Here is a 25,697-nt window from a genome sequence, read left to right as displayed (position 1 = left end):
AATGGGCTGTGAGCTCCCCCAGTCCCTCCTCTGTCCCTGTCCCCATCCCGGTTCCCCTGTGGCCGCAGCACTCACGTGGCTCCCGTCCCCTCCACCAGGGGCACTGGGGCAGGGTCTCTTGGGCGCATCGTCCCGGCACCGCGCCTCCAGCGCGGGGCGCTTGGTGGGCACAGCTCCCCTCTCTGCTGCGAGCCCCTGGCTGTCCCCGCTGCCACCAGCCTGGCGGTCCCCAAGGGCACTGCGGCCCTTCCGCTGCATCCTGCGGGGCTCAGGTGACACAGAGCCACCCAGCCCGGCCTCCTCCTGCTCCCCGCTCTCCAGCAGCAACGTGGCTTCACCCATCCGCTCCTTCAGCTCCGCGTTCTCCAGGCACAGGCTCAGCATCGCCTTCCTGGGAGCACACGGTGCCGTGAGGGGCAGGCAGCAGCCAGGACACGGGGCTCCCCCTCGAGCCACCGCCACCCACCAGCTCCCGCATCGCGGGGCTCTTGCCTGATGTGGGAGACGGAGGAGAAGCCGGCTTCCTCCAGCTGCGCCTTCAGCTCCCGCAGCTCCTCTTCTGCCCGCAGCCCCCGCTCCGGCAGGGCCGGCGTTGCGCTCCTCGGTGGTGCCTTCTCAGTGCCCCTGCTCTCCTTAGGGGCCCGGGGGCTGTTCTAGAGGAACAAAGGCAGAGGGTGACGGGGCACAGCACGATGCCTGGCTCTAGAGCCTCTCTTCCCAGTGCCTCACCATCCCAACTTACATGCTGGGTCGCGGTGCTGTGAGCCACCTCCTCCTCGATGCTGCTGGCAAAGTCGGTGCTGGCATCATCAGCATCTGTCCCTACGGCCTGACCTAGGAGACAGCACAGTGAGGTGCTCAGAGCGGTGACAACGTGGCACTGGCTCTGTCCCCACCTCTCCAGCAAGGCCACCACGGGCAGCCCCAGGGTGGGTGCCTGGTGCTGGGGTGCTCCCAGCGGGACCAAGGTGTCCCTTCCATCCCTGGAGCTGGTCGTCCCCTCGCTGCACGCTGCAGCTCCAGCCCAGCGCCACGCGCTGCCCCAGCCCCAGGGACAGCACCGCAGCAGCACCACCTGCCCCTTCCGCACCCCTGCACCCGTAGCACCTTGAGCTTGTGGCACTGCCCCACGCGCACGCGTCCCCCTCGTCCTCGTGCTGCGGTGACCTCCCAAGCCGTGGCCACCACCAGCAGCACCTCCTGGTGCAGGAAGCCTCCCTGGCGCTGCCCCCACCCCGCGGGGTGCAGGTGCCCACCCCACACATTTCTCTGCCCAGAGAGGGCAGTGGCAGCCACGCTGCTCACACCACCCCTGCACAGGGCACGGGGCTGCTTGCATGCCCTGCGCTGGCTTTGCAGAGCTAAAAGGAAGCTCGTGTCCCATCGTACGTGGGGCAGGCAGGGGGCAAAAATACAGCAGCAATGTGTGTGGGGGGCTATGGCCCATCCTGCCCCACAGACCCAAGCAGTGGCGTGCCTTTATACTCTGCTCCTGGACCAAAAGGAGGGCTCACCCCCTTGTCTGAGCAGCTCAGCCCCTTGCACCTTCCTCCCACCCAGCCACAGGTCCCAGCCCGCTCCTCTCAGGTTCAGTCCTGGACTGGGACGGTTCAGGTCAGGGACTTCCCTTCCCCACGGAGAGCAGAGCTTGGGCAGGTCCCAGAACCACGCAGGACCATGTTTTGCAGCCCCCCTCAAGCCCTGCAGGAGCTGCAGCTGCTCAACCCGAGGGCAGAGCCAGCGCCATCAGGGCTGGGGCTGAGCAGGGGAACCCAGGGGAAATGCCAAACCTCGCAGGTGCAGGAGGAGCCAGCAGGGAAGCACCTGGCTCCCAGGAGCCGAGGACCAGCCGGGAGCACGCCTTGCAGCAGGGGAGGCAGCGGCACAGCACGCTGCGTGCCCCAGCACCCGGATGGTGGCACGCTCAGGAGACCCCCCCGCAGAAAGCAACTGCCAGGGGGCTGCAAAAAAAAATAAAAATCGGGGGGATTCCCAGCCCAGCTTGGGCAGACGCTGCCCCACGTGGCGGGGTCCGTTCAGCAGGAACAGGCCCTGAAGGTGCTGTGCCCTGGGGAGCAAGGCCAGGCACCACGCTTGAGGCAGGGAGCAGCATCGCTCATGGAGCAAAACGCTTAGAGGCGGCTGGAAGGGGCAGCAGCACCCCGCAGCGAAGCAGCAGTGCTCGTGGGTGGCATTCAGCACAGGCAAAGCATGGCCCTGTGACCCCCTGTGACCCCCCAGGGACACAAAGCTGCCAGGTGACAAGCCACCCAGCTCGGTGTGGATCTGTGAATGGAAGAGGCACACAGACCCCGGGCTGCAGGCTTTGCTAGAGCAGGTGAGGAGCACCTGCACCGGGCTGCCCAGGCTGAGGAGCCAGCGCAGAGGCTCTGGGGGCGCTGGAGAATCACCTCTCTGCCAGCACTTGGCCCCCTGCTCCTCACCGTTGCCCACAGCTTCAGGACTGAGGCACAAAAAGGAGCAAAAATCTCAAGGGAGTTAAAAAAAAAAAAAAAAAAAGAAGACGAGGCTGGCGCTGGAGTTCACTGAGTGCTTGAACCCTCCACAGCAGCAGCAGCACCCATGGTGCAACGTCAAAGAGAGGCTGCTCAGTGCTTGGGTACTACCAGGAAAATGGATGAGAGGCGAGCTGAGCACTGTTTGTCTCAGATTCCTGTGTCTCTCATGCCCAGCTTGAAGGGAATCAGCCGCGTGGCTTGAAAACTGCACGTATCCGCCAGGTGCATTGGCTGTGCTGGAAACAACCAGACACTTAGGAACGGAGGAGGAGAAATAAGGGCTCCAGAGAAATTAAGAGAGAAAGGAAAGACCTCCACAAAAAGCTCTGAGACAGCACAAAGCACTGCACAGCCAGAGGGTGCTCTCAGGCATGAGATGCTCAGGCTCGTCTTTCTGGGGGGTAAAAGAGCACACAGCCAGGGATATCAGGGATAAAACAAAGCCCTGAAGAACAGAGCAGAAAGTCTGGGACACCTCTGCTTAGGGCCATGCTCCCTCTGGGGCATCACTTATCAGTCATGTTAGCAGAATCAGTGATGTTAGCAGAGGGCAGGGGCAGAGCTGTAGCAAAACACAAGAGAGGGGAGCTGCCAGAGCACCAGCCAAGGCCAAGCAGCCTGCCCTGGGCTCCCCAGAGAGACAGGCATCAGAGCCAGGATGGAGGAGGGAAGGTGGAAAGATAAGGACAAGGACACAAAGGCTCCTACAAAGGGAGACAGGAGAAAGAGAAGATGGCGCTACACAGAGAAGCGAGAGGAAGGGAATGAGATGAAACCTGACAGGAAGGGCTAACCAAGTAGGAGAGCTGCCCAGCAGCACCAGCTGTCCCACACGAGGACTGCTGAATAGGCGCAGACCAGAGGAGCAGTGCTGACCTGCTGCGTGGGAAGGGAGCGCCGTGCTGCCTCCTGTCCCTGCCTGAGCGCGGGAAGGGAAGACCTCAGCACGGGTGTAAGGCACGGGGTACACGATGCGTGAAGCGGTCACAAGGAGACGTGCAGCAGAGCAGGCGGGTCCCGATGGCACAGCCCAGCAAGAGGGAGCTCTTCTGCTCCACCTGCTCTGGGTTCAGCTTCCCCAGCAAGCAGAAACAGAGATGCCCAGAGCGGTCCAAAATTTGCCGTTGACACCTTGGGAAGGGATTGAGTACGAGACTGGATCCATACCCCTCTGCACTTGGGAAGTGACGGTCACTGGAAAGCTGTTGCTATTGCTTTTCAGTTCTTACGTCAGCACCAACCCTCCCAGAGGAGGGGAAAGATGTCCTAGAAAAGCTACGGGCACGTGGAACCTGTGTGTGAGACATGCACTGCGACATACGGGAGCAGACCAGCCCAGACTCTGAGAGCAGGGACAGGTCTCAGTCACCCCGAACCATCTGTCCAAAAACAAAAACCAGAAGGAACAGTTCCTGCAAGGGCACTTGCAAGCCAGGGTGAGACAACTCACAGTCAGTAAGCAAACAAAAAAAATATCAGTGAAGTCATCAATGCTGGATTAGGATTTGGTTTGAGCACAAAACGAATCATTGGTCCTACGCTCAAAGACTTGCAAAAGAGCTCCAGGCAAGTGCCACTGTGTCTTGCAGCCATTCTCAACTGCTCTGGCACCCACTTCTCCACATACACCTTCTCCTTTTGTACCAGCAGCCATCGACCCAAGCCGGGGATGTCACTGGGTAGAAAAGCGGGGAGGGAGTACAAAAATTCACACTCATGCACTTGGGAGATGATAGAGAACATCTGGTGTTTCCTTCAGAGAAAGGGAATCTTTATTTGGCCCATGGGGGAGGGAGAAGGGGAAATAGAAGGAAATCAACTAAAATGGAATGATTTGAATGTGCAAATACATCAGTGGCCACCGGGGTGAGTCAGACAGGAACATACAGAAGACACAGGTGGATTGCACTGATCGCCGTTTCCAAAGCAGCTCAAAAATGAGACAAAAAGCCCTGCACCAGTTCTACCGTACCGTTACTAAGTCCCAAAGCAACCCTCCCAGAGTCAGTGAGACAGGCTCGCTCAGTTAGTGAACCGTTTCCGTGGCAGGCGGGCGAGCACCAGTGCTCAGAAGGCATGCTGGGGTAGGACTCTCACACGCTCCTGTTCCCCACCTCCTATGGCGCCCTGTGTCTCCAGCCTGCTCAAACGCTCCAAGCTTCTTCCAAGAGCTTCTTCCAGCTGTCCCCGCAGCTCCTGGACCCCCTCCAGCTCCACCTGCAGAGTGCGGTCTCTCGCAGCGCTAAGCGGACACGCCGCACAGAAGGGAAGAGGGTTAGACAGGCTGCAGCAAGCGCACAAATCGGCCCCTCCGTCTGGGGCTTCCTCTTACTCCAGGCACAGGCCCTGCACGCTCCCACAGGCGGCTTGGACACCTCTCGCCTCACCTCTCAACCTCCCTGGAGCACGGCCATCCCCAAAAAAGGCTCCAGCCTGGGGCAGGGGACTCCTAGTCACAGCTGTTCTTCAGTACTTACCCAAGCACTCCACTTACGTGCTTCTCTTGCTGGCAGGTAGCTCAAATATCCCAGAGGCTGCAGCCCCATGAAGGGCAGGGGATTAGTGTGGAGGACAAAGAATGCAGGCCCCACACCACTGTGGGACAACCGCCTAGATAAAGGTCTGTCTAGGCGCTTATCAACCCAACAGTCGGTTGGGAATTTGACAGGGAAAGCAGCCTCTGAAAGGTGGCCAAACGGGGGCGAGACGCTGAGCAAGGCAGGCAACAAGGATGGAAATCCCAGGGCCTGACCTAGAGATGGCAATGTGGGGAGGTTACGTAGCATTTACATGCCTCTTTAGAGGAAGGCGGCCTAAAATCTGGACTCCCAGAACAATCGATGCCTTGGGGGTTACCCCAGCGGACCACCCCCACGTGCCCCAGCAGCCGAGCAGGGCAGCAGAGCCGTGGCAGCCTCGCTTACCTGTCTGGGTGCGTGTGAAACTTCACCAGGCTGCTGTAGAGCTGCCTCTCTGCCTGGAGAGCCTCGTTTAGCCGATTCCTTTCGGCCACCAGCCCTTCCAGCATCAGTAACAACTGGTCAGAGAGAACGGACAAGATGCAACGCTCAGACAAATCAACAGAGGCACCTTGCTGCCCCAGAGAAACGGGGGCTTCTCCTTCCTGATGCACCAACGCCTCTCCTGCTCATATCAAAGGGATCAAGTTAAGCAGTGTCACCCTCCACAACAGACTTTGCCCTTGAGACAAATGCGAAAGGGAACCAATTCTCCTCTCTTTTGTATTCCCCCCATCACACGCAGCCAGCCTTCAAGAAGCAGCACACCTCGGCATATCCAATTGTAACTGAGGATCACCAAAAATACAAACACACCCAGACTTGCCCCGCAGGGCACAGTACCTGCTGCTTTCTGCTTCCAGTAGCCTCTCGTCCTCGTGACTCCACTACAGCCACTTTCTCCCGCAGCACCAGCACTTCTTGTGTCAGCCTTTCCACGGCTGGAATTTCTTCAGGATCCACCAGCTGCATCTGCAGATCCTGAAAACCAAGAGCAGGAGGGATCAGTGGAGACGGGATCAATAACAAGGACAGCTGGAGCTTTCTAACCCTCCCTGGAACACATTACCCAAAGTTTCCAGTGTTAGCAAAGAGCCAGGTCTCCTAAGAAGTGCCAGCGCACCCAGGGCACATTAAACACAGACAACTGCCTGGAGCAAGAATTGAGAAGGGACACAGCACATTCTGTCTGAAGTACTCTTGAAGAAGGGTTTTTGGTACACAAGGAGCAAAAAGCTAAATAACGGCCCTCTTGGGGTTTGGGGTCCTTGCCTTCTGGTCCAAGAAGGAGGGCTGTAGGCAAACCAGAAGCAATCCCACCCCCGAACAGATACCCATGTTACTCTGAAGAGGCCCCTCGCTTTAGCAAAGGTACCCGGACATGGCTACCACCGCAAGCCTGCAGCTTGGTTCCCAATGTCTTACCTTTCAGAGGAACGGAGCGACTTTGAGGGACAGATGTGGGGAAAGAAGGGACTCCTCTGCAGCCTTTGCAGAAGGAGCTGGCCCAGCAGAGCACGTTATCTCACCTTGATGAGGTCCTCTTTGATCTGGATGGTCCTGGTCAGAGACTCCATATCAGAGGCCTGCACCTGCAGTTCTTCCTCCTGCGTGGCCACAACAGACTGGAGAGCAGCGAGCTCCCGCTAGGGACAGAAGAGGAAGCTGTGAAAAACTTCAGAAAGCCAGAACCCAAAGCAAGCTGCTGCCCCATCTCTCACTTGGGGGCACCCTCATGGTGGAGGGGGTCAAAATCTCCACGGATGGGCACCCAAGGGTCCCCACAGGCAAGGGAAACCAACAGAGGCTTAAACCCCAGCTCACCCTGCTTTCCCTTTCCTTCTTTGCCATTAGCTCCAGCTCTTCTTTGGCGTTAACAAGATCCTTCTCCAGTTCTGCCGGTGATGCTGTGAGTGCAAAGACAGCTAGGTTACTGCAGGGTCACCATGTGTCAGCCGCTCCTGCTGACCGCAGGTAAGACAGAATCCCTCTCTTTGCTCAGATAGCTCCACGATGCTCGCGCTTCCCACCACACTGCCTCTTACTAAACGCTCTTCTTCCCCTCCTGACTCTTAAACAGCAGCCCAAGACAACAGCGGCAGCCCAGGCCTGCTGTCTCCACCCTGGCAAACTTCAGGTGTCCTGACCCCAAGGCAAAACCCAAACCAGTGGCACCTTTCTCACCCCAGCCTGAACCACAAAGTCAAAACCCCTTCCCTGGGCAGCTCTTGAATTGAAGCATCTCACCTCAAACCAACACCAACCTCTTTTTAACACTCCCACCCCCAAGACGTTCCTGAACCACCACCCAAAGGAGAGGCACAGCTTTATTTCCAAACACCCACTCTTGCTCCAAACCCTCTACTCTCTGACAGTTTCACATAACCATGCTTCCCTCCACAGCAAAAAGCCCTGGTCACGCTGGAGGACTTTGAGAGAAGCTTTCACCCACCTCCCTCTGTCGGGCAGCTGTCCCCCTGTGGGGGTCCGGCAGGGGCTGTAGCTCCACAAGCTCTCTGCAGCATTTCCTGAAAACACAAAAGCCTCCAGGTTTACATCTTTACAGGGAACCCAGCACCTGCAGCTTCCCCAGGACTGTCAGACTGCAGCAAAGCTGCTGGCTGCTTCGTTGATGCCTCTGAAACGTGACAACGCAATGAAGAGGGACTGGCCAGACAGTGGGGACAAGAGAGTTGCACCCAACCTGTAAGCTGGATGGTTGGGCAACAGGGCTTTGGTCTTGGTTTTTTTGGCCCTACGAGGTTGCTGACAGTGAGCTGCTTTATGGTAAGGATTAAACAGGTTTCACTCCGCTGCAGCAAGCGCATTTTCAACTGGACTCTACGTAGACCTTTGTCTTCATCCAAGGACGTGGCCCAGAGGGACTGTGCAGGAAGGAAAACAGAGCTTGGCCCAAATACACATCTCTGGAAGTCTCTAGGGCTCACTTTCATCCTGGGAATAGAAATGAGCCACCTGTTGAAGGTTTTTAAGCAGCTGCAAACATGTCAGTTCACCATTAAACCATTAACAGCTGCTCTAGCTGGAGCATGGCATATGTAGCCTTAGAGCTGTGCTCAGCCTCCAAGGGGTTTTTAGCAAAGCTGCTTTAAAAATACCAACTCCAATTGTGGAAGAGACAGCAAACACCCAGCAGGCTCTGCCAAGAATTAGTGGGATCTAAAATTAGCTCCCTTGTCCCCTCCAGAATGTGACAATGCCAGGGAGGGGATTACAATGCAGCAGCACGGCCCAGCCCAAGGAAGGAGGGGGTCAGTGCTGGAAGGTCAGAGGGCGGATTTCTTTCATTCTCACAAGTGCCCTGAGGACCCACATGCTGCCTGATCAAAACAAAAGGAGACGCTGAGTGACAAAGGCTGCAGAATCAACATCAGAGCATCCAGGCAACATTTCTGCTCCTCTGTTTCTTCTCATCCTCCTACAGGAAGCCTCTTCCCTAATCCCACTTTCAGTACTACCATTCTGTGGCACTCCTCTCTCCCAGCTCCTCCCACAGCAACGAGTTCTCTCTAGAGCCCAAGGCCACAGGCAAAAAACCACAGCATACAACTCTTACTTGCAGGGGCTGTTGTTTGTCCTGCTTCAGCAGACTGGTACCAGCCGACTGGGTCCTGAAGGGCTCCTTTCCCAGCACGTGCTGGCGCAGGAGTTGCAACTCGCAGCTCCTTTCAGCCAAGGCGTGTGCCATCTTCTCGGCTGCCGTCTGATTGAGCAGGGAAAAAAGGGAAAGGCAGGGCTGTGACCAGGGCTTGGATCCCCACCCCTCACCTTTCTTAGGGACTAAATGAAAACATCTCAATATTTATCTGTCGTTTGGTAACAGAAGGGCTCTGCAAACAGCCCAGGAACTACTGCTCCTGGCCACTCGCAGTGACTCCACTGCAGCCCCCTCACCTCTGCTTGCTAGGTTGCTGCAGCAGGGCTCAGCCTTGCAGAGGAACAAGTCCTTCAGTTTCCCTCACCCCATTCAGGAGGAAAAAGAGGCACAGGAGAGACAAAGAGATGGGGCTTTGCCTTTCAGTCCCCTTTTTTTGGGAAGGAAACTTGATGCGAAGTATTGCAGTTAACACTGAATCATATCCAGTGTGCAGGAGGAGGAATAAATACCACTCGAAGGGCCACGGTTCCTACATGCCTCATGCAATAGTTTGGCTAAAGTTTAAGTTAAAAGGCAAGGAGCAGAGCCTCCTCGGACTTCTGAGCTACACAAGAAACAATCTTTCCTTCTGGTCTGGTAGCACCTATGTGAAGCAGCAACCCTCCCATGGCCCCTCCCCACGGATGGCCAGGAGGATCCACACCTCCTTCCCCACCACACGCACACCCGACAGCGCACAGGCCTGCCCTGCCCGCGTACTGAGAGGGACCTGGCAGCTGAACACTGCTGCAGGAGCTCCCCTTTCACAACTGCTCCCACGTGGTCTGTTGAGAGCGACCTAAAAGCAGCTTGGCGGCCCTCAAACGCTCAGCAGCTCCAGCCAGGCAACGCCAACAGCAGAAGGAAACTGCTCTCTGGCTGCTGAACACAAAGCAAAATCATCCACCACGCTGCAGCGCTGCACGCAACTCACTCTGCTGCACTGCTCCTTGGTGCTCGTGGCCTGCAGCAGCTCCCGGATCTCAGCATCGTGCTCCATAGCCTGACGGCTCCTGTCGCTGAGGAGTTCCTGCAGCATTTTTTCCTTGCGCTGGAGACGCGAGCACAGCTCCTCTGCTACCTCGCTCTGCCCTGGGCCCAGCTTGCAGAGCAAAGTTGCCGTGAGCTCCTGAACAGAAGGAGAGGGAGGGAGAGATGGAGAGAGACTGCTACCAACAAACTGCAACGGGTCTGGGGAAGAGAAGCTCCTCAGCCTGGATGAGATGACCGTGTCTAAGCGAGCACAGGGATTTAGCAGTGCTGAAGGCAGCCAGCTTCCAAGGCACGGGCACACGTTTAGGTGCCCTCCTCAGAGGCAGGCAGCCAGGAGGCCCTGGCCTGGGACCGCTCTCTCTGCGGACAAACTGGCTGAAGGCTCGGGAGGCTAAGCCAAGGCCTCACCTCCACTTCCTTGTTCCTGTCATGCAGGCACGTCTGCAGCTGCTGGATGATCCCCTCCTGCTCCTTCTGCCTGCGGCAGGATTTGGCCTCCATCTCCTCCTTGAGCCAGCGGAGGTTTTGGCAGGTTGCTGACACCTGTTCCAGTTCCAGGGTTTTGGCTTTCAAGAGGCTCTCCAGGCTCTGGGGAGAGAGAACAGAAGCAGCTCAAGCAGGGACAGGGACTTCATCCTGAACGAAACCACACACATCCCCATCCTCTCCAGGCCCCACACTCACCTCTACGCCCAGCCCAGAAACAGGAGTGACCCACAAACTTGCCCAGCACACGGGGACAGAGGAAGCCAAGCCCCAGCACCCTCTCTCCCCAGCCACAGACGGAGCATTCACACACGGATTCCTTTTGCTCCACACCACAGCCAAACCGGACCCAACGGGCCCAAGCACAAGCACTCACGTGAATGGTGGCCTCGTTGCTGGACAGGACGCTGCGCAGCCTCTCCAGGTCACCTCCACGCTCTCTTATGGAGAGACGGAGCTGTTGCAGCTCTTGCTCCTTCTTCTCCAGGGCAGAGAACTTCTCATCTACCGCTCGCTAGGGTGAGAGGAGGGAAATGCTCAGGATGGGGGAGAAGGGCTCTGCAGGGCCCCTTTCTGCGCGGGGCACCTCAGCTCTGCCTTTCAGAGGGCTCCTCTGGAAGGCTGGGCCAAGAAGAGCACACAGAATACGTGGTTGGCCTGGGCTCAGCCCGGAGACTGAGCCACAGGGAAACCAGGGAGATGTCACCTGCGCTCACCTCCAGAGCAGCATCCCTGTCACTGACTCGCTGCTGCAGCTTCTCCAGCATGGTATCCACGGCCGCGGGGCTCCTGCCCAGGCTCTGCTGGCACTGCAGAAGTTCCCTCGATTCCTAAAGAAGTAACGCACACACTAGTACAACTGGCAGTCCAGGAAAAAAAACAACACACAGCAGTAGAGGAAACTCTGTGCTAATTACTAGACCCTACGTTGATGGGTATAAGAATCCTAGCACCTGTGTCTGGCCGACTAGTGCCTGTCAGGGCTCACCAGGCTTTTACGTGAGCTGAGGCCTTCGGACAGCCATGCTTCCTTCCTCACCTTGAGACGGCAGAAACATCTCTTTTGTTCTCTTTGAGGGGCATGTAAGAAAGCTAGAGCCTGATTTTGCATCTCTAAATACCAAAGGAGGGGCCCTGGCTAATCATACTCAGTTTAGGTCTTCCTGCACCTCACCTGCAGCAGCTGTTCCTTGCGAGCCAGGTGCTGACTCAAACACTGCACTCTCTGCTCCTGCGCCTGCAGCTCGCAGCACTTCTCCCATTCCACAGCCTGGATCTGCTGAGCCTTGTCCTGCAGCTCTGCCTGCAGCTGCTGGACCACAGCACGCAGCTCCTGCGAGAGAAAAACATTCAGCCCTCAACAGACCTGTGAAGAGCAGACCAACCCGAAGGAGCTGAGAGCAACAAGGACCGTGGGAGCAGCCTAAAACGCTCTGCAATGTTACCGCTTTCACATCTCAAAATCCTCTTCCATAGCAATAAAGTTGGAATTTATTTCTTCCCAGGAAATCCATCTAAATGCCTCGCTCTGGCCACAGGCAGAGCTTACAGGCAATCCCGGCTAAGCTGCTGCAGCAGCAGAGGTTAACTCTGTAACATTGCAAGAAGAGATGGACATTTGTACCAGCGTACAAGTGTCTTTGTTGATTCTAACTCCTCAGATAGGAAGCAAAGGAGGCTGGAGAATTCCCCCTGACATATTTGAGACAAGGACCAGACTGGTGCAGGCAGAAGTGGTGAATGAGAGCGAAGTACTGCCTACACCAATGCTTCTTAACCCCTGCAACCCCGGCGATTTCCAGGCTAAGTGCTTGTCATACCTGGTTGTGTTTCCAGGTTGCCTCTTTCTGCTGCTCTTCCTCGTGCATCGTGGTCTCCAGGAGCTCGGCTGCCCTCCTGGCTTCAGCCAGCTGATGCTCTTTCTGGCGCTGAGCTCTTTTCAGTTTCTGCACCTCCAGCTGGGTGCAGAAAAGCGTGTTCTGAAGATCCAGCAGTGCTGCCTGCTGCTCCTGAGAGGAGGGTGGGCGCTCTGACATCTGACGAGAGGAAAACAGAGAAACTCAGCATTCACTTCATAAGAAAGACTGAAAAATCAGGGTCCCTGCAGAACCAAACCAGATGTATTTCAGGCTTTCCCAGCACGTACCTGCAACTGTCCCAGCTGGCTTCTGTGTAACATGTCCCGCAGCTTGGCCATTGTCTCATTCTGCCCTTCGATGACATGGTACAGCTCTTCTGTCTGCGGGTCAAAGGGTGGGAAGCCCAGTCACCGGCTAGCTAGGCACAAACCCTCCCATCCCAAGCCTCCAGCACAATTATGACACAGCAGCGCCACACAACAGTAAGACCTTCGCAAGAAACGATTTAACGAGCTCCAGGATGCACAGCAATGGCTTACGCATTTCTTTTCCATGGCTGCTTACAGGGTTAGCACACTTCTCTTTCAGTGAGCACCACCCCGCCCATCCAATCCTATTACCTCACTCTCCTTGCTCTTCAGGGCCTCGTTCAGACTCCGAATCGTACGATCTTGTCTCTGCGATGTTTCTTGGGCAGATTTTAACTCAAAATTCAGTTCATTCAGCTTCTCCTGTAACAACTGAACACAAAACTATGTTGTTTTGTCTATCCCGCCTAATTAATGCTATATATAAACACCCTTGCTCAAGTCCCTGCAGCCCGGGCATTCACCAGATCAAGATAAACGAGCCACCCTCCAGAGTCTGTAAATACTGTTTGAGCTGGGTGGAGACCAGTGAATAAACAAACTCTTCTGTCCCTCCACAAGACTCTTTCAGTGCCTCTAGTCCTTCCAACGCAGCCTGCATATGCAGGGTGGAGGCTCCATGCTCGGGTTCACATACCGGGCTGCCTCCCACAAGCTGTGGGACAGCGTTGCTCAGACTGCCCAGCACCCTTCCCAATTCCTACAGTTTGTTTCCTTAGGAGGAAAGAGCTGCTTCAGCACAAACATCTCCCGGTAGGTCTGAACAACAAGAAAAAAACCACAGCACCACACATGGAGAAGCTGTACGTTCCAAAAACTGTTCCTTTTGCTTCTGGGGTCCCCCAGAACATTGCGGCTGCACCTTTACCACCTTCCAGCCCCTTCTCTTCCCGCCTCCTTCCATCACCCAGGCACTGCTGCAGCAACTGCTGGTTGGAGTGATTCCACATTTGATCAGATCAGTGGCTTATCTAGCCTTCTGGCTTCAGCACAGAGGAACCTAAAGCGTGCCAGGACGCCAACAGCACGGCTGCAGAGCAAAGGGGAACTTCTCACTAGTCTCTCTCTGATTTCCAACCTGAGAAACTTCTGCCTTAGACATTTTTACCTGAAGAGAGTGACTTTATCTCAAACGGTTTCAGGACAGTGCTCTGCTTTCACCAGGATGTATAGGAGCACCGTAATTTGTGTATTTAAACAACCGCTTGTTAGCATTTCTAAACACGCTGCTTGTTGGGATTGTTAGTCTTAAGATGATAGGCATCTTCCCTGGAACTGAATCAAGCCCCGGTTTCTTAAAAAGCTGCTGCTGCCACATGACCTCCTCTTGTTATTCATTAGTTTACACGCTTGCGATGTTATCTCTTCTCTAAGAGACACTCCCCCTAAACCTTTTAAACACTTCAACTGCATTTACTGACCCTTTTATTTCTCTGTCAACCTCTGTGGACCAGGCAGCTCCAAGAGCTTACAGATGTCCCCACGTTATAAAGATCCCAATCCAATGGGTTTGTTGCTGTTTTGTTTTGTTTTCTCCCATTTACTCCATTTTCCCAGAGGATATAATTTACCTTAGAGTTCAAGAGCATAACAAAGAACATCTACCCCTCGCAACACGTTAAATTTGATCTGTCTCAAGACAACTTGGCTTTCCTAGGAAAGACATTAGAGCCTTTAAAGCTGAATGAAAACAGGACCCCCCTCTGTGCTGATTTCCCTTAATGTCTGCAAAAAGAAAAACAAAAAAGCAGGTAGCTGTCTAAGAAGGCAGGCGCCCTTCTCTCCTGCACCTGGCTCAGCATGTGCAAATCCAAGAGTCAGGGAAAAACTCAGTGCCTAATGAGCCTGCTGAACACAAAGAAATACCTGGTTGGTAGCTTCCAGTTGCTGGATTTTGCCCTGCAGCTCCGTAGCACGCAGATCGGACGCGTGCTGCCCGCCTGCGGGGTCACCTGGAGCTGGCTGCCGACGTTCATCTTGCAGATTCTGGGAAAAAAAAAAAAAAAGGAGAGAAATGGCTCAAGACCTGCACCGGCTTCTGTTCTGTTGGCCAGCCCCCACAGACCTTGCAGTGTGGGCTTAAACACGCCCTTCTGGGCTTGTGCGCCTCCAGAAGAGCGTGCTGCCTGCATCTCCCTTCTCTTGGGTGGGCGGTTGGCTCCTGGCTGCTCCCTGCCTCACCTGCCAGCAGCTCCCTGCTGCCCCGAGGCTCTGCTCCTGCTCTGTCTCTCCTCACTCCCTTACTACGGACCCAGCGGCGTGTCTGGCTCTAACCGCCGTCTCCAGGCTGACGACAGATCTGCTCCTCACACCCAAACCACATCCCTGAAACCTCCCTCCCTCCTACGTGCCCCGCTAGCAGCTCCAGAGGAACAGAGCTAGCGCTGAGCCGCGGTTCCCTTCAGCTCCACGAGCCATAGCCCGCTTGGTGCCACAGCTGAGACTTCACTCACGAGACGTACCCACCTACCAGGGAAGGGAACAGCCTACTTTCTGATGCGGGGCCTGCTGGCTGAGCACGCACTAATCCCCTGTCAGCCCTTCTTACTGTTTTTCTGTCTCCTGCCCAGCGAGCCGCTAGCAGTTTACAGCAGCATCCAAACGGAGCCACCCCCGGGCTCATCGAGCGCTCCTGAACACCAGCAGCGATGCGGGACCGATCGTACTGGTGCCTGGTTTAAGGGGGAGGCAACACAGGCCCCGACGGGCACAGGAGTGCAGCACAGAGGATACGAGAACACGCCGGAGCCTTCCAGCGATCTCACAGGTGCATCAGGCAGCACAGGGAACAATAGCTGCCTCCAATTAGCCCTGTCCTATTGATTCCTCGTCTTCCTCACCCACAGAAACGCTGTCTGGGAAAGGCGAGCAGTGCAGAGGAGCCCTCCTGGGCCCATGAGGAGCCTGCTACAGCATTTCTGATTCCCACATCTTCCTGCCACACTCTCTGCACTCTCCTTTGCTTTATTTACAAACAGCGCCGAGCTGCCACTCGGCCTTCCTCCTGCTGCCACAACTCCTAGGCGTGACGTTTTCCTGTTAGCTTTCCACACGGGATCAACGCTCCCCTTCATCCTCCTGTTTTGTTAAGACTTCAGTGAAACCTTAACCAGCCACAGCAAATAATCCTGGCTTTGCCCAACCACAAGGCTTCAGACAGGGAGAGCTGCTAGAATCTCCCCCGCAGTAACTATTTTGGAAGAAGGCTGACGAAAAGAACACACAGAGAGGCAGGAGGGGAAAACAGAAAACACCATCACAAACCTCTCCTCTCCATTTGCACATTCCAAGGAAAAATAAACCAAACAACTTGCAAACGGCTAAAAGCAGGGAGGGGAAAGGCAAAGCAAGCTCCAGAGTCCAAAGTCCCAAAGCCCAAGCTGCCTCCTCCCTCGTGCTTCACTGCAGTCATCTCTCACCAGGCAGAGTGTGGCTCCCCAGTTTATTTCTTCCCCCCTACATCAGCGTTTCAACTGAAAATCTCTCCTCAGTGCCCTCTTTTCAGCACAGCTCCAGCAATGTCAGCACACGCTAACCGAAACAGAACGCTTCTTCAGAAAATAACGATAATAACAATAAGCACTGCATTGTCTAGGCCTGCCAAGCTCACATCTGCACCAAACAGTGGGCAAAAGAGGGGCTGTCAGCAGGGCAACGCCTCCCTTGGTGCTCTGCTGGCAGCCGAGGCAGCTGTAAGAGTGTATCTGACGGAGGCTGCGTTTGGTGGCTTTTTCCTGGAGCTGCGGTGGTGAAAGGGAAGATCTGTTGGCTCAGGAAAACGGCCAGGAAGACGGTATCTAAGAGATTACCTGCCCCAGACGCCACGTTGCTCTTGGTCATCATAAAGGACGACAGCCAATTTAAAGGAGACTGCAGCTCCCAAAAAACGATAAGGGAACTGTGGTCCTATACGTTCCCGTCACACTACCAGAAAGGCATTTATGCAGACGCGTCACTGGACTGCAGTACCTGACTTTTACAAAAAAGCGTTGTCTGTATTAAGAAAAACATGAGAATCACTTTGTTAACCAGCAGCAGCCAGCTTACCCTCTCTGCCGTTAAAGCCGTCCGAACAACTACGAGCTTTGCCCTTACGGCGGGCCCCGCTCAGCAGCTGCTGCTGCCACAGCAAGAAACGGGCGGTGGAAAACGCAGCAGGATGAATCCCTGGCAGGGACGGCTGGGTGGCAGAGGCTGGAGGTTACAGAAACGCCTCCAGGGCGGCTCCGAGGCCAGGATGGCAAAGCGTGACGCACAGGGAAGCTGTGAGCGCGCCATGCTGACTGTGCCACGTTCTGTTACGAGAAAGCCTATTTTTATGCTCCGAATCCACCCCTAGCAGTGAAAACGAGCAGCAAGCACCACGGCACACAGGAGCAGCATCTACCCCCTGCCTTTTGTCTTGTGCACCAGAGGGAAATTCATTTTTAAGCGTTCCGCACTCCGCCCTAACGATTTTCTGGTGGGTTTTACAGGAAGAGCAGACAGCTCTGGGAAATGCCCGAGCAGATGGGACAGCAAGCAGCAGCCCCTGAATGGGGAGCGTAATTCAGCCCGGCTACAGTTGCCATAGAAATAAACAAGCACTTTTCTAATCCCTGAGGCTACCTAGAGAATTAGGGCTGCTAATGTGGATGCAATTAGCCTGACATGGATGTTCCTGAATTGAAGCTGACTGAGGCCTTCTATTCATTAAGGAAAGTGGCAAAGGAGTTACAAGTTCAGCTTTTTGACTGCATGCTAATGAAGATTTCATTAAAGCCAGCAAAAACAGAGGCAATCCAGAGTGACGTGAGGACTACCACCTAGGCAGGTACCGGCAGCAAGAAGCCCTGTGAAAGCGGGGGCGTTTGTTGCCTCTCCACAACACCTGCCGTTAATTGATGGATCCTTTCAAAGGCTCAGAAAATAAACCAATTATGGAGAACACCAACCCTAAAGTCACCCGCTGGCACAAAGCCACCTGCAAGGAAAACACCTTCTCCTCAGGGCACGCGCCGCAGATCTGCACGCTAGGCGGGTTGGAAGCCTGATCTGCAGAGGCAGGGCTCTGAAGGCAGGCGTTCCTGACACTGTACCATTACCAGGGGACAAAGAAAACACGCTTCCTGGAAAACACGTGCCCAGAAGCTTAACATTTCCCTTCAGTCGTGGGTAAAAAATCAACTAAAAGAGAAAGGCAAAGCGAAACTGGGATTTTCTCAGCAGAAAATGAGAAAGCATGCAAAGACCTTAGAGCCAGCTAGCACACTGCAGTCGCAGGGAGAGCTGAGGGAGGGAGGGCAGGTTGATTTCCCAGAACACAAAGAGGAAACAGATGACAGGAGAATGACAGGGGACAAACGGAGCACACCTAAAAAGGACCGAGCTGCCTATTCTTAGCCCCTGGTTCAGCTACACGTGGCTATCTGCATTATCTCAGCACAGAAGAATGCCTAATGGTCTCAGGAGGCAAGCTGCAGGGACGCCGCTCAATCGAACGGCTGCACGATGACCTCTACCTGTACCCGCAGCGGCATATAATCCTCACAGAGGTCGTCCCACAGCTCCTGCAGTTCAGAAATCTCCAAGGGAAGACCCAAAGAAGCCCTGGAAAGGGATTTTCTTTCTGCTGTCAGGAAACCAGAACCAGCATAGGCTAAGCCAGCAGCAGCACTGCCATCTGCCAAGTCCCGGCTGAGCTTGGGAGGGGGCAAGCTGGACTTCACGGGAATAGGCAGCCTGCTGCCCCGCGGGCTCTGGATGGGTTTGTAGTCTAACCCCTTGATCAAGCTAAGGGCCAGCTCCAGCCTGTTCCCGCTCAGCGACGAGCTGGGGGTCACACGGTCCTCTGCCAGGTCGTCACATTTGCCGTTCCCCTTCACCCCCTTATCTGCGTCTTCATCCTTCTGCTGCAGAGGGCCGGCCTCCACTGTCGTGTCCAGGGACTCAACGGAGGACGCGGGCGTGCCCTCCTCCATGCTCTCCCCATCCACCGGCCCTCTGGCGCCAGCCGACTCCACCGTGTCGCACACGGATGACTCCTCGTTGCCCATGCTCGCTGACCACCGGCCGGACAGCCCGCAGGAGATGCTTCTGGCCACCTTTCGTGGCACTTTGCAAATTGCTTCATAGTCGGCATCAGCCACGCGCAGCGCCGCGCAGCCACGGCAGCGCCGCGGGCGGTTGCTCGCTCCCTCTGAAGCATGGCAGCTGTGTGGCTCCAGGCTGTGCTCGTCTTGCTCCGTCCAGTACTCGTACCCAGAATAAGCAAAGTCCTCCTGCAGGAGGGCGGCATACCGTACATCAGGCAGGTTAGAGAGGTCCACAGTCCCATCCCCGGCTCTGTCATCCGTGCCGGAGTCTTCGTTGTTCCTGCGGTACATGCTGGCGATGCAGAACTTGAGGCGGTCCTTCTCCAGCAGCAGCTTCTGCAGGCGCTCGATGGAGAGGGCTTCGATGCGCGCGATGACCGTGTCGAACCTGTAGATGCGGTCCAGCATGAAGGCACACTTGCTGCAAGCGAACTCGGCTTTGCCGTCCCGGCACAGCTCCCTGCCCAGGACGTGGGACAGCAGCACCTGGAGGTTGAGCTTGGCCGCCGTGTGGAAGATCCATCGCCGCTGGTTGCCGCACAGCTCCCGGGCACAAATCCGGCACGTTTCCTTCATCCTCCCTCCTGACCAGCACCCACACCTACTTCTGGGGGCTCTCCAGGACCTTCCCTGGGCCTCTCTGGCTCCCTCAGCGCATCTCCCAGGGCTCTGCTCCCTCACCCTGAGCCCACCAGCACTTCGCAGCCCCCCTCGTCAGGAAGGAGGCCACACACTGGGACTCCTGGCACCACCGTGCCCTTCTGCCCTATGCCATCTCCTACACCTCAGCCCAAGGCCGCCCCCGTTTCTTCTCAGACGCCCTGTTCCCACAGACCCCCGTTTCTCCTCACAGACTCCCTGTATTTCTTCACAGACCCCCGTTTCTCCTCACGGACCCCCCAGTTTCCCCTCACAGCCCCCCTACCACCTCTCAGACCCCTGTATTTCCTCACAGACGCCCCGTATCCCCTCACAGACCTCCTATCTCCTCTCAGACACCCCGTATCTCCTCACAAACACCCCCTATCTCCTCGCAGTCCCCTGCCCCAGCCCGGCCGCTCCTCCTCCCCTCCCGTCACCACCGATGCTGCTGCCACGGCGGCGCCCGGCTTCTGGCTCACATTTCAAGATGGCGGCGGGCGGGCGGTGCCGCGCCCGCGCAGTGACCGCGGGGGCTGCCGGGAGTTGTAGTCCGCCCGGGCACTGCCCAGTGTCGGCGACAGCGACAGTGCGACAGCGCGACACCGGGCATGGCACCGCCACCACCGCCACCAGCTGTGCCCACCTGCTCCTCCAGGTCGCGATTCTGGTCCGGCAGCGTCCCTGCGAGCTGGTGGCTGGCGGCTGGGTCCCCGCTGGGCTCCTCAGGGCTCCTGTGAGGGGCGGCACAAGGTGCTCAGCGCCATCCCCGAGGTGCTCAGCGCCACACCCGGGGTGCTCAGCGCCATCCCCGGGGTGCTCAGTGCCACCCCCGGGGTGCTCAGTGCCATCCCCTGAGGACACTCAGCACCCTAGGGGGATGCTCAGCACCCTGCGGGGTTTGGGAGGGGACGTGGGACCCGAGGTCAGACGTGGCACCCACCTCCGTGCCGTGTCGTGTCGTCCATCGCCGCTCCCGCTGTCCCCCTGCGCCCTCGCAGCCTCCTTCAGCCTGGCCGCCAGCTCCTGGCACCGCTGCGCCTCGGCCTTGGCCAGCGCGGTGGCCTGCTCCGCCTCGCTCCTGGCCAGTCTGGCCTCCTGCACAGCACCGGGTGAGCCCCAGGGAGCGGCACCGGCTCCCCACACCGGCCCTGCCACGGTCCCCGGCGCTCACCTCCTGCAGGAGCTGGATCTTGTTCTCCAGCAGCTCGTAGACGTGCTCCGACTCCCGCTGCCGCTCCTCATAGTGCTGCCGGAGCGCGGCCTCGCTGCGGTTTGACTGGTTCTCTGCGGCCACCCTGCCGGGCACGGCACGATGTGGTACGGCACAGCATTACATGGCATGGCACGGCATGCTATGGCACAGCGTTATATGGCATGGCACAGCACGGCATGGCATGGTATGGCACAGCATTGCATGGCATGAGACAGCACGGCACGGCACTATCACGGCACAGAGTTACATGGCATGTCACAGAATGGTATGGCACAGCATGGCACAGCACGGCATGGCATGGCACAGCACAGTATTACATGGCATGGCATGGCACGGTATGGCACAGCACAGTACAACGTGGCATGGCACGGCACAACATGGTTTGGCACGGCACAGCATAGTTTGGCACTCCATGGCAGGACACAGCACCCGCAGCGGGGACCCAGCAGGGTTCCTGACGTCCCTCGGCCAACAGGTGCTGCCCTTTATTTTTGGCTGGCACTGGGGCCGTAAGCGGAGCCGCGCTGGCTGCCCCCCCCCGTTCTTGTCCCCGCGCCTCACCAGGTTTTGTCCAGTGCCTGCTGCTTCTCCCGCAGCTCCCGCTTCAGGCTCTCCACCTCCACCTTCAGCTCGATGTTCTGTGGGGTCGGAGGGATGCAGGGTGGCCCTGTGCACACCCGCCCCAAGGTGCTGGGGAAGCCCCCCCCGGCCCCACACAGCTCCCCGTGCCCATCGAAGGCAGAGTGGGGGCACAGCCCCTGCCCCACAGCAAGATTTTAGGTGCTCTTGGCCCCCCTGCTGCAGTGGGGACACTCGGTAGCACTAGGGGCTCCACATGGCCGAGCCCACCCACCCAGGACAGCTGTAAAAGCAGCCAGGTTATTTATAATGCCAGCCCCCCACCAGCATGTGCTGGGGGCACTGGGATCTTCACCACCAGCAGGGCAGATCCTGCCCTCCCCATCCCTCTCCCTGCTCCGGTCAAAGGCAGCGAGAAGCAAACTCCCCCCAGCCCCGGTGCCCTCCCAGTGTCCCTGTCCCATGCTGATGGCTGCATGCCCCTATCCCCATCTCCTCCTGGTGGCCCCGCTCCTGGCAAAGGGACATCACTGGGGGGAAATCCAGGATGGAGCAGCACCCCGTCCCCATCCCCATCCCCGTCCCCGTCCCCGTCCTCACGGGCGCGCTCACCCGCCGGTAGACATCGTCCCGGCTGCCCTCGCCCTTCTGCTGCACGCGCTCCTCCAGGAAGTAGATGCGGAGTTTGAGGCTGAAATTCTCCTTTTTGAGGTCGTTGAGGTGCTGGGACAGCGTGCGGTACCCGTTAGCCATGGCCGGTGCTCCATGGGGGGCACATCCCGGCACCCCTCACATGGCGGCGCCGGGGCCACGGCCGCTCCCTGCCCGCCCGCAGCTCGGTGACGGGTGCCCCCGCCACGGCCCCTTTCCTTTTTTTTTGCCTCCCGGTGCTATTTGAGGAACCCGGCGGGGACAGACAAGTGGTGAAACCCGAGCCCCGGGCGGCCCCCGGACGTCAGCCAGGAGGGCGGCGAGGGGGAACGCGGTGCCCCATGGGGACGGGGACGGCATGGGGGGGTCCCCATCCCCTCCTGCCTGCGCTGGGGCTGACGCACGCATCCTGCATGCACCCCCCCTGGGCCCCAGAGGTGGTCACCTTCTCGAAGTCCCGCAGAGTCTGCGTCTGGGTGAGGGGACCCTCCTCGAGGGCCCGGAGGGGACACGTCTGTGCTGCGGGGCCAGGATGGGGCCAAGCGCCCGGGGGGTGCAGGGTCCCCCCTGGTTCGGCCGGTGCGGTGTCCTCGTCGCAGTCACCCCATGGCCCCTCCACCAGGGTGTCCCCATGGGGCGCAGCGTCCTCTCCTGCCATGCGGCTGGCCATGGGGACGTCACCGTGGCAGGGGTCCCTACGGAGACGAGCCCACGTCACACAGGATTCCGCCACGGAAGGGGGAATTTCACCCGTTTTTTGCTTCTCCCCCTGCTGGAGGGGGTTTGCAGGTGGCTGCCATGGCTTTCTTGGGGCGGCGTAGGAGATCTCGTCACCCCAAATGTCACCCCAAAGCCCGTCTTGGGTTCAGGGGGGCGAACTCCCAGCCGGTGCATGTGCGAGGGCTTGTGTGTGCGTGTGCACATGTGTGCTCCCGCGGCCGGGCACGTCTGCTCGCAGCGCGCCGCCACCAGCCCCCGGGGGCCGTGCAGATGGCGGTGCCCGGCTGCGAGCACTTCGGCCCCATTAGCAGCCCTGACCCCCCTCTGCGGGCAGCAGGGCCACCTGAGCCCCCGATAAACCCCCCCCCAGAGCTCCCCTGGGGTTGGGAAGAGGGGCTGAGGACGCTGTGCAGGGTGCCCCCCCCAGGAGGACCCGCGTGCCCCCCCGCCTTATCGTGGCTCACCCGCTGCTGGCAGCAGCCGCCATCAGGTTTATTTTCAGCAGAGATGTATGAGTCATTTCAGGGTTTAAAGAATAAAGAAAACATGTTTTTTTCCTTAAAACAAAAACAAAAAAAAATCATTTTTCTGTATTTTTTTTTCTAATCCCAAAGCTTTTTGGTGGGGGCCCTCAGGAGCAGTGGGCTCTCATTCCCTGAGCCCCCATGGGCACTTTGCTCTTTCCTGAGCAGGTCTCTGTGATATGTGGCACAGCAGGTGCCCCAGGGCCATGTCCCCGAAGCGGGGCACACCACAAGCACCTCACGGGCAGGACACATAGCACCACATCCTGCAGCGACCAGAGGCAACAGCCAGCCAGGAGGGGAAACTGGAGCACGACGGCCAGGAATGGCCAGGCATGGCCCTGCACCCTGCCAGGCATCATACGCGAGGAGGCACGGCACCCAGAGGCACCCAGAGCCACTCAGAGCCACCCAGAGGCACCCAGAGCCGTGACATCCAAGGAGCTTGGTACCCAGAGGCACGATGCCCAAGGAGACCCAATACCCATAAGCACAACATCCACGGAGGCACGATAGCTGGAGGCGTGTTATCAGAGGAGGCAGGACACTCAGAGGCAAAGCATCCAAGGAGACATGGTACTCGAGTCAAGGCGCACCAGGAGGAGGCACAATTCTCAAGGAAGCACAATATCCAGAGGCACGATACACCCGAAAGGCACAACGCCCGAGGAGGCAAAACACCCAGTGGCACAAAATCTGCAGAGGCACGATTCCCAGAAGTGTAACACCCCGAGACACGATACCCAAGGACGCACGATATCCCAACGCCCGGTACCACAGAGGTGTGATACCCGGGGGCGCAGTGCCCACGCAGATCTGATACCCGATGAGGCAGGAAAGGAACGCAGTGGTGGTGAAACACCCAGGCAGGAGGGTGCCCGGCCCCTGTGGCTCCTGCAGCCCAGCCAGCACCCCCAGTATGCAAACTGGGAGCCCTGTGCCGGGCTGTGGGGACAACGCTGGGAATTCATGAGCAGCAAAGGGGAGGATAGGGTGGTGCTGCAGGAGGACAAGAGCCCTTTCATGCCGGCTGTGCCGCCCCTGGAGCACAGAGCAGAGCTGGGGTGCACATCCCTGGGGGGCACATCCCTGGGGTGTGCACCCCTCGGCCCCCCCACCCTCTGGGCAGCACCACCCACCTCCAGCGTGCCCTGGGGCCCGCGGGCAGCCTGGCACGAGGGGTGCCACGCGGCCCTGACTCACAGCACCCGCTGACTCACAGCATCCGAGCGGCCGCGCCGGGACCAGCACCCTGGGGTGCCACGGGGAGAGGAGAGAGGGCAAGGGCCACGGCATAGCAGGGTGCACAAGGGAGGCTGATGCCCCATGGGACAGCATCCCCAGCGTGCCTGGCACCACACAGCGCACCGAGCCGGAGACTCACCTCCTCCTGCTGCTGGATCACCTCTCACGGGTGGAGGGAGGGGTGGCAGCCCCCAGCCCCGTGCGCAAGCACTGGTGAGGGCCAACAGGGCCAGGATGCGTGGCACTGCCTGACTCCAGGCTGCCTCGTGGCACAAACGTCTCCGCGAGGGCCGAGGGCCGCGGCGGGGAGGTGGAGCCGGGGCCAGGCGGCCAGCACGGCGGGTGTGCCTCTGCGGGCACGCACGGCACTACCGCGGACCACCCGCAGCCGGGGCACGGCACAAGGTGTCCATTGAGCGCGGCGGGACGGGGGGAGCCGGGGGCTGGTGGTGCTCAAACTCCAGGCCAGGGCGGCTGCCAGCACCGCAGGCCCAGGGGTTTGGGGACAGGGACCAGAGGGGTGAGCGGGAAGGATGGGGGAGCTGGGGGAGACGGGGCGAGCCCCACAGCCTGCGCCCCAAATCAGGGCCCTTCCCGCAGCGCCACCGCTGCTCCCAGCAAGGCCCACCTGCGCGGTGACCCCATACTGGTGCCACCGCGGTGACACCCAGCAGCTCGGCCCCGCCGTGTGGCACAGCACGCCCTGCCCAGCACCCCCGGGTCCCCACGGCGCGGTGCCGGGTGAGGCCCCGTTCCCATCCCGCAGCTCCCCCGGAGGGATGCGCAGGAGCCGGGCAGGGCGATGGGGGGGTCCCTCAGCCCCCACGCGTGTCCCGGTCCCCACGCGTGTCCCAGCCCCGCGGCCACCCCGAGCCGCCTCCCCACGGGTGCCCGCGGAGCCCCCGCACGCCCCCAGCCCCCGTGGCCTCACCTCCGCCGCGGGGCTCGCATCCTGCCCCCCGGCCTCCGCCGCTCCCGGCCTCCGGGGGGCACCGGGGGGCACCGGGGGGCGCTCCGCAGGCGCTGCCGGGCAGCCCCAGCGTGAGCCGGGGAGGCGGCTCTGCGGCACCGGCCGGCTCCGCCCGCAGCTGCATCCCTCCTCCTCCTCCTCCTCCTCCTCCTCCTCCTCCTCCTCCTCCTCCTCCTCCTCCTCCTCCTCCTCCTCCATCCCTCCTCCTCCTGGCAGGGCCCCCCCATTGCTGCCCCCCAGCACCTCCCCAGAGCCCACCCAGGACCCAGTGGGGTGCCACGTCCCCGTAGCCCCCAAAACCCACCCCAGCTGTGGCCCAGCTGCCACCACAGCCAGTGTCACCCAGCGTCACCCGCTGGCCCTGCCAGCCTGGGGGTGTCCACCAGTGCGTGGGACACAGGGGCAGGATCCCTGTCTCTCCATGGGGACATGGGGACACGCCAGCTGGCACCGCCACCCAGCCTGCATCCCCTGTGTCCCTGCGAGGGGTGCCGGGGTGCCAGCAAGCCTCAGGGCCGTGCCTCTCGGGCTCTGCTCCCCAGGAGAGGGCACCAAGCAACCGGGAAAAGCCGGCAAACGCCGCCACAGCGGTGGCTTGGCCACGCGTGGTCTCCGCACGAGCTGGCCATGGGCACCGGCATGGGATGGGGTTTGTAGGGTGCTGGGCACGGCGAAGA

The 25,697-nt window shown here is 58.7% G+C and overlaps 1 protein-coding gene across 5 annotated transcripts in view; it reads right to left on the bottom strand.

Annotated features, from left to right (window-relative positions):
* PDE4DIP (phosphodiesterase 4D interacting protein) overlaps window positions 1-25,697 on the bottom strand; it is a 32,218-nt gene that overhangs the window by 6,432 nt on the left and 89 nt on the right. Inside the window, exons 1-23 of one of the 5 annotated variants that reach the window (XM_050712266.1) lie at window positions 24,982-25,114; window positions 22,007-22,256; window positions 21,523-21,633; window positions 20,893-20,969; window positions 20,290-20,413; window positions 20,059-20,213; window positions 19,762-19,849; window positions 14,269-14,388; window positions 12,655-12,774; window positions 12,322-12,414; window positions 11,996-12,211; window positions 11,350-11,508; window positions 10,892-11,005; window positions 10,552-10,689; window positions 10,098-10,277; window positions 9,631-9,825; window positions 8,616-8,762; window positions 7,491-7,566; window positions 6,863-6,945; window positions 6,568-6,684; window positions 5,882-6,019; window positions 5,444-5,556; window positions 4,248-4,761 (exon numbers count right to left, since the gene is read on the bottom strand). In XM_050712266.1, the coding sequence (XP_050568223.1) occupies window positions 4,587-4,761; window positions 5,444-5,556; window positions 5,882-6,019; window positions 6,568-6,684; window positions 6,863-6,945; window positions 7,491-7,566; window positions 8,616-8,762; window positions 9,631-9,825; window positions 10,098-10,277; window positions 10,552-10,689; window positions 10,892-11,005; window positions 11,350-11,508; window positions 11,996-12,211; window positions 12,322-12,414; window positions 12,655-12,774; window positions 14,269-14,388; window positions 19,762-19,849; window positions 20,059-20,213; window positions 20,290-20,413; window positions 20,893-20,969; window positions 21,523-21,633; window positions 22,007-22,256; window positions 24,982-25,001 (3,009 nt within the window). In that variant the 5' untranslated portion in view covers window positions 25,002-25,114 and the 3' untranslated portion in view covers window positions 4,248-4,586. Of the gene's footprint in view, window positions 1-75; window positions 392-492; window positions 654-742; window positions 835-4,247; window positions 4,762-5,443; window positions 5,557-5,881; window positions 6,020-6,567; window positions 6,685-6,862; window positions 6,946-7,490; window positions 7,567-8,615; window positions 8,763-9,630; window positions 9,826-10,097; window positions 10,278-10,551; window positions 10,690-10,891; window positions 11,006-11,349; window positions 11,509-11,995; window positions 12,212-12,321; window positions 12,415-12,654; window positions 12,775-14,268; window positions 14,389-17,903; window positions 19,329-19,761; window positions 19,850-20,058; window positions 20,214-20,289; window positions 20,414-20,892; window positions 20,970-21,522; window positions 21,664-22,006; window positions 22,257-22,745; window positions 22,833-24,981; window positions 25,115-25,697 lie in introns of those variants that run through there. The other 4 variants (XM_050712264.1, XM_050712263.1, XM_035537333.2 and 1 more) reach the window with 4 other exon arrangements.

The sequence above is a fragment of the Cygnus atratus genome, chromosome 8 (genome assembly GCF_013377495.2).
Source record: "Cygnus atratus isolate AKBS03 ecotype Queensland, Australia chromosome 8, CAtr_DNAZoo_HiC_assembly, whole genome shotgun sequence".
Taxonomy (NCBI): domain Eukaryota; kingdom Metazoa; phylum Chordata; class Aves; order Anseriformes; family Anatidae; genus Cygnus; species Cygnus atratus.
The sequence above is the reverse complement of the archived record's forward strand: the minus strand, read 5'-3'. Positions and strand labels throughout refer to the sequence as shown.